The following is an 11,788-nucleotide window of genomic DNA, read 5'->3' on the forward strand; positions in this document are numbered from 1 at the left end:
TCATTTAACATGAAGACACTGATGTTTAAGTACTAAAGGAGACCCATTTTACTACAGGAGTCTGGGAGCATACACAAGTTTACAAATTTAAAAGTTTAGTGACAAAAAGCAGTCAAATTTGATCTTTAAGTCATCCTTGCAAGTTTTGGGTAGCATCTCAAATTTGTTAAAAAGCAAACCTCTTTAAAAAGGATCCAATAGCTCCTCCCCCCAGTTATTACTATTTTACTCCTCAACATCAGCACTTGTTTCTTCAAGTGTACTGTTCTGCTTGGAGATACATGCAGTGGGTTTTGATCCCAGTTCCCCCAGCTGTTCAAGTGAAGGGGCACAGAGATTGTGATCCTTGTCTGGCAACTTGCACATCTTCTCCCGTAGACGTTGAGAATATCGTAAAGGGGTTGCAATTTTCAGGTCTTTAGCACTGGAGTCATTTGCCTCATGGCGCATCTTCATACTTGGAAAAGAAAAAAATATTATATTAAACATAGTTACCTAATTATAAACATTAACTATGCAGTATCTAGTAGGAGTAGCAAGTCATGACTCCCTCAGTCCTCAGTTATGACCTTCACATTTCCATAGCAAGAGGAAACAAACAGGCCCTTCCCCTTCATATTTGCAACTGGAAAACCATGGATTTTGTGCAACTCTTCCCTGGGCAAAATATTTTAATTTGGTGGCAATAAAGAATGTGTTATTTCTTTTGTTCCAGAATTACCATCTAGATTTTTGCCTCAAGATACAATCAAGGTTATTGTCAAGAGGATATCTTGTTCACTTTCCTTCTAATTTATGACTGCAACCACATTTATGTTTGAGAAAGGAAATAACTGAGGAAAGTCTATTTTCCCTTTACCCAGGCCAGGGTGGAAATGCACATGGGATTTGGAAAGGAGGATCCTGAATTCATGCCTTTACTATATAAAGGCATTCAGTTACTCAGTAGTTAGGGATTTGACAAACAAAACAGTCCTTTTGAATTTAAGGCCTCAATTGTCAAAGCTAGGTCTGTTAAAAATTAGAAAAACAATGCACTGAAAAGTAGAAAGAGCAGGAAAAAAAAAGTTCTTAAAACCCAGATACTGCAAGATTTCCATAGTAATCTCAAATAACCTTACCTTTCTAAGTATGGAGTTGTAGGTTGATTGTATTTCATTAAATAAAATGCATCATTTTCCTTGCCAGGAGAATTAAGTGCTCGCATCTCATCTTTTACCCTGTCTTCACTCTGCTCTTCTGCTTCCCATTTTCCTGACTTCTTTGTACGATCTTTTGTTTTGTGCTTTTTATTCTTTTTTGGCAAGATCTCCTTTCTTGTCTTCAAGTCTAAATCCATTTCTTCATTTTTGATCACTTCATTGCTAGTCTCTGCCTTCCTATCTCCCTCTGTTTTCTGGTCCTCATTTGAGTTGAGCTCCTTTAAGACCTCCTGAACTTGCTCTGCAGATGAGCTGGCTTCCTTGCTGACTTCTGCCACCTCCCTTAAATGAGCTTCTATCACGGCTCCCCCTAAAATTAAAACATGGGAAGTACAGCTGTATTAGTTGCAAACAAAAGGAGAAGTTGATCACCATGTGGTACAAGGGCTCAATAAGTATTTTAATCTTCTTAGGGATATCTCCGAAAGATTTTGCCAGGTTTTCATTATAAAATACGCTGTATTGAACAGGTATATGGCCACTTTGTTTCCAAAACTGCTTTTAATATTGGGACATCTTAAACACCTAAGACAACTCATTTTTAGCTCTCACAGCTTAAAGAAGCTGATCAACATTCATCTGATAGAGCTTCAGTGAGAAATCTCAACATGAAGACATGTCCACCACTAGCTACTACCCATGTTAACATTTCTACAATTGAAAAGGATTTATCAATATTAATTTTCAATAACTGAAAATACAACATCCTCACAGGGAAAGTTGCCATAAAATAAAATCTTATATACACACAGTCTGAACAGCTTATTCATGCTGCCCATCAAGTCAAAGTACCCAAACTTACCATCCTCAGACTTCAACAGGTTTTCAGTATTTTTCATAACATCTATCAGTGAGCACCGTAGTTCATCTTTTGGCTAAAAGAAAGTTTGTTACTGTTATAGAAAAACAACCTCAAAGTTAATTTCAGCTCTTTGGTATAGCAGTTACATGGAAAGTGGTGCAGATCACAATGTTCATGTTAAAAATCCTTCACTGCTGTTGGAATATAAATCCGAATACTTAAGTGAATCCTGCTACATGGCAAATCTATGTTTGATACACTAAAATCTTGCTGATAATTAAAGCACAGGAATTAAGTCCACTATTAAATGTAAAATAAATTTGGGGGGGAGAGCAGGGAGGGATTATTCAAAAGTTTCAGTCCTCGATTTCTGCTTAGTAGAAAGTATCTAATGGTATTTTTATGACCTTAAAACCTTTCTCCTCAAAAAAAAAAAAACCACACACATGCACTGTGGAGGTTAGAGGAAATGCCAGTTTTTGCTTAAGTAGCACAGATGGCTATCCTATTATTAAAAATATTTTTAAATAGTAGTTTTATAGGCTATACTTTTCATGCCTTTAAATTAATTTATCTTACAAACAGGTTTTCTTACCATTGCTCCTGCCAAAATGGCTTCCTCATAGACCTCAATGAGCTTTTCAATAGGGCCCATCTGTTCAAGACGCATACAGCAGATCCAGTATTTTGCAAGTTTTTTAGCCCCAGGAATATTCTTTATCAGGTCTTCCAACATGGCATCTACTTCATCCCTTTGACATCCCTAAAGTGTACAGGAGAGGAGAGATTTAGCTGAAGTGAACATTCAGAAGCAGTATATTTTAGGTGGGTTTGACCAAAAATAAAAAGTTTTTTTTTTTCCTCTGAATAGTGACTATGAAAGTTGAAGGTAGTAAGTATTTACTAGACTGAACCATGCAGGAGTATGATATGTTCACTTTAACAGGAGACTTTTCATTCACCTGTTCTTCCAAACAAGCTATTTGAACACTGTTATAAGCAGAATGGGTAGCAGAGTCCATAGCACACATGCAGAGCTACTGTAAACAGGTTATTCAGAGGTCCAAAGTTTCTACAAGTGCATATTATTAGCTATGAAGCAATTAAGCTAGAATATCATTCATTTATGGTTTTCTATCTTGCTACTTTAATGTTATAGCTAGTCTCATCAGACAGCTCAATAAACTAGTGAAGCTCAGCAAAAAAAATGTTTTGTGTCAGAAAAAAGCTATGATATTGGTTTATCTGGGGTACAGTTAGGCCCTGCATTGTGTCACAGTGCCACCATATCTACAGCACTTCCATAGCCTAGGCATCTATATGATTACATTTAACTTGGCAGGCAAGAGATTTCATACCTGTTCAGTTAACTGCAGACATTCTGAGAGAGTCTTGTTGACTTTTTCATCATGTAACAAATGCTCTGAAGACCCTTCAGAGGAAGAGGGCTCCTGTGATTCACTTTTAGACTGGGTTCCCAGGGTTACCGACAGAGGTGGCCTCTTCATCACTCTCCCTCTGGTTGCCCTCCATTCAGCCAGGCGAACTCTGCATTTAAGAACATGAACCCTAATCAAATCAATTTCTGCAGTGATTGACACTAATTAGGGTAAGTCACAGACAGACATACCTCATGACAAGGTAAGTAACCACAGAAAGGACTAGGGGGCTGTCTCTTTAACCCAAGGGGCATACAGTTGCCACGCACATCTGTACAGAAACCTCAGAATCACAACTGACACCCCCGTTGCTACTTACCAGCCGAGCTGCACTACCTGAATCTCTCCTTTTCCAGAAGCAGCAAGGCCAAGACTACAAATTCTTTTTTCTGGAGAGGGTAAAAATGCATTTCCCATCTGTTGCTCTGTGGCATCTCTCTTCCATGACCACCATCACCCACCTCAGAGCAGAGGAAGATTCAAAGCTCTAAAGGAAGATTGTCTCTAAAGGCAACTGAGCAACTGTGGACACTAATACAGCATTTAAATCTGGAATTGATATTGTCTTTAAGTGCAATTCTGTTTTCATATCCATTCAATTTCCCTCTCTCCAAAGACCACCAAGTTTTGTTAAACTTTCTACAACTTTTAGATCACACAGCTTTGCCCCATCACCTAGGCTGTGTTTGAAGCTGAAAAGTATTTCACTGACAAATGCTCTCCTTCTGCCTATGAATGTGCTCACTACTATAAGCATTTTGCACATTTTTGAGGTTTTTTGCAATGATGTACATGCAAAATTCACTTACAGGAGTATCTGCAACATGCTTACTGAGATTGTCACAACACTTTGCCTGAAACTGGAAACACACAAAGTTTTTATTCAAATTTGCACAGAACAAGCTGTAAGCCAAAAAGCTGCTGCATTTGGTCCAAATCCCAATTTTTCAGTGCAAGACTGCAGTTTTCAGACTACTGACTTTTGGTCAGCATGAAGTTCAAACACTGAGTTTAGTTTTCAATGCATTTACAAGAACGGACAGATCAGTTCATTTACAACCAAGCTACAAGAGAATAATTCAGTTACCTTCTCTCTTCTGCTGACTCTTTTGGCAGAAGAGATTTGCTGTTGCCAATAGCTCTAGAATTCTGTCCTGACTTGGTAACAGGAAGAGCAGAAGTTGCTTTTCCTGTAGCTCCTGGTCTCGCATCTCCGCAAGAATCTTTTTTCACCACTGATGTTTTGTGGTCAGTGTTGTTTGACCCAGACCTCTGTGGCACTGAGCCTCTTCTATCAACCATCTTCTGGACTGCTACTTTTGTCAGCGAGACAGCAGATTTTGATTGTTGCTTATTCAGACTGGACTGTGAGCTAATAGCTTTGATGACTGATTTACTCTGGAATGGGAGGACACCTTTTGGTTTTCCAGAATTAGGGGAGTTTGTGACTTTGATGGTCTTCATAACTACATTGCAATTGCTTCTGGAAAAAGATCTTACAGATGGTTTAGTGGCAGAAACAAGAGGCTTCTTGTCTGTCAGGGACCTCTCCCCCACCTCACTTTTTGGTGCGTTTCGGAAGGAATTTATTTTTGATTGAATAACTTTGCCACGATATGTACCAAGCACAGGTTTCTTTAGTAGGCTAATATTTGAATTTTGTTTTTCTGCAATTAGTTGCTTCTCTTTTATGCTCCTGACATGCAGGAAAGACTGGCTAAGTGACCCATGCTGAGATTTTATTTCAGTGACTTCATCCTTGGAAGGAACATCAGGATTATAGTTTGTCCCCACTGCAGAATGTGCCAGAGTGATTGTAGAAGACTTTATAGGAACATTTTCTTCTAAGGTTCTGCTTGATTGATCCAATGAAAGATTATCAGCATTCTCTGCATCTCCCTGAAATAAAAGGCACATCCATGGAAGTGTTAGACATACATTCATGCTGCATGTTACTCATTTCTGAAAGGGGCCTTACATGCATTTACAGAAAGTCATCTGTTACTGCAGAATTCACATCCAAGAATCAAGTATGAATTGTCTGAACTCTGCCTGTAGGATATATACAGACACTAGACTCAAGGCAATTGTCAGTAATCACTTGCCAACACTACTTTCCAAAAAAAGATGGTCACAAATGCAAATTTCCTTTGGGTTGCATAGAGCCAGAAGCAATAGCCCACTTCAAATACCCCAGCACTGCACCCTTTCTCCCCTTAGTGCAGATGGCCTCTTCAGACAAAGTAGCAAATAAAGTCATTGAGAAAAGTATTAGCTTATGTTACCAGAAGAGAGAAATCTTCTTACTAATGAGCAATAAAATAAAATAGATGAAGAGCAGCAAATAGATAAAGAGACATTTGAATATTATCTCTTCCATTCTCCCTTAATATTTCTTGCAAATCTTGACTGTATGTTCTCAGCATAATCCTAGCTGAGAGGTCATGAGAAGCGGGATCTAGTGTTTTCCTTCAGAAGCTCTTCTACAGCACTAATGCAGCACTGTTCAAGCAGCAGCCTATGGAAAAGTGAAATATCCAAAGGCACTAAAAAATACCAGAACAGCAACATGGAGGGTTGTAGAAACTGGAGTTTGTTGCTCATGTGGGCTAGGAAAGTACTGCTGCAGACAATATTGTTAACTTTTGAAGCCACTGTTTAGGATTTGGCTCAAAATCCAACTAAAGCAGAACATACCTTCCTTATAGGAGAATATCCTTGAATTGTAGGAAAAACTGTACTACATCTTACTTCCTGAACTGCCATTCAGAATTAATTTTAGGTTTGATCAGGACTATACGAGCTGATGCACCCAAGAACTGGTTAGTTAAAGGACGCACCAGATTTGTCAATTCATTTTTAGAAGGACATGAGAAATTACCAGACCAAGCTGAACACAAGACCATCTAAGATGAAAACAGGTTGTTTAGTGTTTCCCCAACTTTGCTAAGATCTAGAGAGGAATACATATTTTGCTCTTCCTAGCAAAACATATGCACATATCAATTCTGGAAAAGTTGGACAAAATTATGCACCAGAAACTTTTCTTTAAACTCTGATGAAGTGTTCAGCATTGGCTTCTGAGCACAAAGTTTGCCAGCATTGTTTATGAGTTGGTGTGTTGGCATCTTTTGGGGGTTTGAGGAGGAGCAGAGGGGAAATCAACTAACTTAGTGCAATGCTAATACTGACAACAGAAGATTGCTCAGATTTTCTTTTTTTTTTTTTTAAAAAAAAAAGTCCTGAAGACTAAATCTATCCAAGCAGCTCCAAAATCCCCAGGGTATGAAAACTGAACCCACTTTATTTGAGCAATAACTCTCTATGCCCTCTCCAGTCAGGTACAAATGAAGTTTCAGTATCTTGCACTGCATACAGTAATGTGGCAGTGCACTAAAAATGTTTAAGTGGAACACTGGAGCCACAAAAACAAATGCCATCAGTATTTGAATATCAGTCTAAGAAAAGACTTACCATTTTTGACCTTGCAGATTTTAAGGTCTGTATTTTGTCTTGCAGTTTTCTGCTAGTTACTTTTCCAGTTCTGTTACTGCTTAAAAAAAACAAAAGACAATTTAGATCATCTTACAAAATAACATATTTTTAAGAGTAAGTTAACATGCTCCAGGTGGAAGTCTACAGGCTCAATTCACACTGAAGCCTTTCTATTCAGCTTGTATTCTTCCCCCAGGAAAGATAAATTGCTAATCAAGTAGCATCAATAGTTGAGACTGCAGAGCATCGCTTCCTGCACCATTAAGAAGTGACTAGCTTGGAGGGGAGAGCAAGGAACAGACCATATTTACTGCAGCCACCACTCATGTTTAAGGGGAACAACCTGTCTTATGTGACACATCTCCTAAAGAGGTCACATTCTGCACATACTGTATGTTTGGAGAGAGGAGAGGGGGAGAAGGAGCAAAATGCTGCAGAAGCAAGAAGTGTTGGAGCTAGACAGATTATTGCAGTAATCCAAGGCCAGGCTGTTGAGGTGAATATGTGCAGAAATGCATGACACTGAGCTTCCAAAACCTGCACCTGGGCACCAGAGCTGTCAAGATCCCACTACACAGTGAGTACCAAACCCACCAATGCCAGAAGCTATGAAAAAAATCTAATGACAACTCAAAAGAGCATTTCATTTTCAAGTTAATTCAAATTCTTCCTCAAATGCTTCATGATCCAAACCCGCTTGGACGCAGTCCTGTGCCATATGCTCTAGGTGACCCTGCGTGTGCAGGGGGGTTGGACTAGATGATCTCTAGAGGTCCCTTCCAACCTTAAGCATTCTGTGATTCTATGATACAACATATAGAACAAGTAGCACAAGCTGCCCACAGCTTAAAATTAATAGTAATATTCTGGGTAGCAGCTAATGTCTTTGTATCAGATTTTGTTCTGGAAACTAATTGCATTGAAAAGGAAGGTAAATGTATTCAGGTATTTCTGAATGCTGGAGAAAGCTTTTTATATCATGGTATCACTTTTTTCACACCTATGTTGCAGAGTCAGTTAAGGGAACTGAACAGAAAAGCCAGTCTTAAGGCCAGCCCACAGTGCAGGCCAGTAACAGCTTCCAGAAAGCAAAATATCTGCAAAATAAAAGCATTAGTCATGACCACACCTAACAGCAAGTTAACTGAAAGCTATAAATAGCCCAGGAATTCGATAGCCAGGGAAGGAACTGAATGAAAACAAGGAAAAGGGTTGAAGTAGACCAGACACTAAATTAAGATGGCTATTGCTACAAGGCATGCAGTTTGCACCGATTTTCTAGTACAAAATAGCCTTCTACAACATGAAAACAACTGCCTACATAGTGTGTCAGAGGGTATTTATCCTCAGCATTTGTGTGTATTTTATGTTCAAAAGTCATTGCCCAGGCAGATTTATAGCATGAAGTGGTTTCACCCACTGTTGAACATGGGACCATGACACTTCAAATATGTAAAGTAACAAGGGTCCAAATGGATGAACACAAACTTCACGCTGCAATTCACCATTTGCAGACAAATTAAGAGTGACAAAGCTGCACCAGGAAGTAACATTACAGCTAGAATCCTCTTTGGTGCTTCACACCACTGTTTCCCAAGGAAGCTTCAATTGCTTATGTGGAAGTTTTATACTAAAGAAATATTTAGCCAAACTTTGGCCAACAGCAAGAAGCTTTAATTACAACAATAAAAAGTTAGCAAGTACAATTGACTGTTGAGAGATAGTCCATACTGTTCTAACAAAATATTATTACTACCTGCTCACCCATTGCACAGGCTGGGTTCAATTACAGTACATTTATTTTTAACAGAAGTTAGGCCCCTGGTATCAGTACTAATGGTAGGATTAGTAACTACTAAGTGTTTTGAAGAGGAGTAAAACAGACACAGTGAACAGACAGCATAGCCTGCATAGAAGCTAGGGACATTGTTTATTAGTAGAATGAAAGTTAAAGGCAAGCAGTGGCCATGAAATTTCATAAAGGAACAAGATCTATAGGGGAAAGCAGGATATTACCTGAAAGATGCCTGGTTTTCTTGAATGCACACACCAGAAAAGGTCTTTTTTCTTGACAGATATTCTTCAACTTTTTGTCTTCTTTGCTCTAGCGGATTAAAAACATCATATTAATTTGTCTTCATTCTCACCTCAGTTATTAGTTCAAACAGTCTCTTAAGACAGGAGGTGTGTTTAGGAAAGTACCAAGACATTATCAAACTCAGACTGGTTAGGAAAGTCTTCAGTTTAACATTCACATCTTAACAACATCCCATACATTCTTCCATTTCTTGAGAAAGGCTAAGTGCAAAGTTAACAGTGAAATTAGAGCAAATCTGTACACAACAGATGCTTGGCTACACTAACTAGTAATCTAAAAGAACATCTGATTGGCAACAGGAAGAAGGTAGGCTTTCCCACCTTGTGGGCCTGTCTAATGGTTCACACACACAGTTGGTTCAGCAAGCACTTTCCACGTGTCATAGCTGTAAGGCAAGCATTGCACAGATGGAAAACAACAAGGGCATCCACACAAATGCTGGACCAACAGCAGCAGTGTGAACAGTGCAGGACAGTCCTGAAAGGGCTCTTAAACCTGCAGTCTTTGTTTTAACACAGAAAATCATTCCAGAAAAGGACACTATTTCCCTTTTCTCTGCTGGTTTCCTGCACAGCAGTCACTATCAGACTGTCATTGTGGAACTTCTGCAGAGACCTTTCTTCCCCCGAGGGAGCTGGAAGCAGCTGGAAGAGGACAGCCCTCAAATCAAAGGGTTAAAGCAGTCACACAGCCAGGCTTGGTAGTGAGGACTTTCAGTCTTCAACTGTTTCACATGCAGGGGGATGGCAGAGCAGAACATTAACAGGAGCCTCTCTGAGCAGCACTTTCTTCACAGCGTTCAGGAACTTGTAGCTTTGCACCATCCTCCACCATGAACAGGCTCACTTATCCCTGTAAGTTTTCTTCAGGGAATTAGCAGATCAAGCTGAACTTCCTTAGCAGCCCCCTCCTGAGCCTTTCTGCTTGCCTTGCTCACCACTCAGTTCACACTTAAGAATCATAGAATCACTGAAGTTGGAAGGGACAAGATCCCTTAAAGACTAAGATGCTCTGTATTATTCAAATTTAGACTCTGGAAATTGCAAAAGTGTTACACAAATGTTAGACTTTTAAAGCAGGGGCGGGGGGGAGGGACAGGGGACAGACACTTCACTGTGCAGTTCCACAGTAATTTTTTTTTGTCCCACAGAACATGGCAAGTATCCTTAAGGCCTCCTCCTAGCTTGGGAGGATCCAAAAGGGCAAGTTCTCATGCACTGTCATACCAAAGCCTGAACCACTGAACTAGGAGTGGACTGAAACTTGGGCTTACTGCAATGATGAAGATGATTTATGAAGCTGGACCAATTCTGCTGCTGAAGAGCCAGGTACATGACTAATTTGTTGGCTACCTGTGCCTAGTGACAACAATAAACACCTCAAAGAAGTTACAGAAGAATCATTCAGAGCTGATGACAACTGTGCTTAAGTTCAGGCAAATTTGGAAAGCAGAGCTTGTTTCATTGTGTGTTTGGAGGAGACCTGGTTTTCCCAATGCAAGGAAACCTCTGTGAGGTTCTTGTCAACATGCACCAAGCTTGCTGCATCAATTCTGTTCTTGGATGAGCTTTAAGTACTGAGGGAGGATGTTGCTGAGTGTTTGTATTATCTGAGTATTAGTTTTAGTAGTAGCTTGTATTCAGCTTCTTTTACTTCATAAACATAAATCAGCTTTTATAGAGGCTGCTATTTAAAAGTACTTTTATACTGATTAATCAAAGTCTGGGGTCTTTTTCAACTGTCGGGAGAGAAGTTTCTGTTATTATTCAACTAACAAAAAGCAAAGGTGCTTAAAGGAAGATAAAGACTTTGCTTATGTGCTCAGTGCACTTGGATGATCAAGCAGAAGGGTCAGTAACAGCACAAATGCAGCCAACATTACCATGCACCATAGCTGAGCCCAAGTGTCCTAAGGGGCAAAATTATGGGCTATTCAGGATGACTTACATGGTTTCATTAGGGAATTTGCAAAGCAAAGTGCTACAGGGCATCGGATGCATCTCTTTGAAAAATAAAAGGTTGCCCTTTTCATCTCACACACACAGGGCCGTCACTCACGCCCAGCACCCCAAGAGGGTGACCCCAGGGCCAGGGGACACTGGCCTGGGATGTGACACACTCCTAGCCTGCCAGGGCACCACATTGCCCCAGAGCAGAGACACCCACACATACTGCAGGCAAATTAACACCAAGACAAAACTGCACGGGATTTATTCTGGAATTCAGCCCTAGGACGAGGGGCTGGCCTTTCACAAACTCGCAGCTTTGTTTGGGTGCGAATTAACCGTAGGAAGAAAGCCTTATGTCCTCCCAGCGCGATGCTCCGGGCGACCTTCCCGCACGGCAGCACTCCCCACCCGCTGCTCCTTCAGCAACGCGCAGCGGGAACGGCCCTGCGCGGGCGGCTGCGGCAGCCCTGCCCGCCCGGGACCCCTCTGGCTCCCCGTCCCCCGGCCCCTCACCTCTGAAGGCCGGCTCGGAGCGGCGGCTGGGCAGGAGGCGCGGCGAGGCCCGCGCAGTCATGGCCGCCGCGGCTTTATAGGCGGCGCTGCGGCCGTTTGAATCACCCGCCGCGCCGCGCCGCGCCGCGCCCTCCTGATTGGGCCGGCCGCGCGGCTTGAACTGGCCAATGGGCGCGCGCCGCGGGGCCGCCAGGGGGCGCTGTGGGGGCGGCGGGGGCGCCGCGCGCGTGGCCGCCGCTTCGGGGCGCCTTTAAGGCGCCATCGAGGCTGTCGCTGGGCCGCCTGCTGGG

The 11,788-nt window shown here is 41.4% G+C and overlaps 1 protein-coding gene across 1 annotated transcript; it reads right to left on the bottom strand.

Moving 5' to 3' along the window:
* Positions 1-84: 84 nt before the first annotated feature.
* CKAP2 (cytoskeleton associated protein 2) lies at positions 85-11,559 on the bottom strand. The gene is made up of 9 exons (XM_088522142.1): positions 11,499-11,559; positions 8,955-9,042; positions 6,918-6,996; positions 4,531-5,342; positions 3,363-3,552; positions 2,600-2,767; positions 2,005-2,077; positions 1,122-1,512; positions 85-457 (listed from the first exon to the last, which is right to left on the bottom strand). The coding sequence occupies exons 1-9, from the start codon at positions 11,557-11,559 to the stop codon at positions 226-228; spliced, it is 2,094 nt and encodes a 697-aa protein (XP_088378268.1). The 3' UTR covers positions 85-225.
* Between the last annotated feature and the right edge of the window lie 229 nt (positions 11,560-11,788).

This window comes from Tinamus guttatus, unplaced genomic scaffold (assembly GCF_059628265.1).
Source record: "Tinamus guttatus ecotype Peru unplaced genomic scaffold, ASM5962826v1 Tinamus_guttatus_pri_ptg000150l, whole genome shotgun sequence".
NCBI classification, from domain to species: Eukaryota; Metazoa; Chordata; class Aves; order Tinamiformes; family Tinamidae; genus Tinamus; species Tinamus guttatus.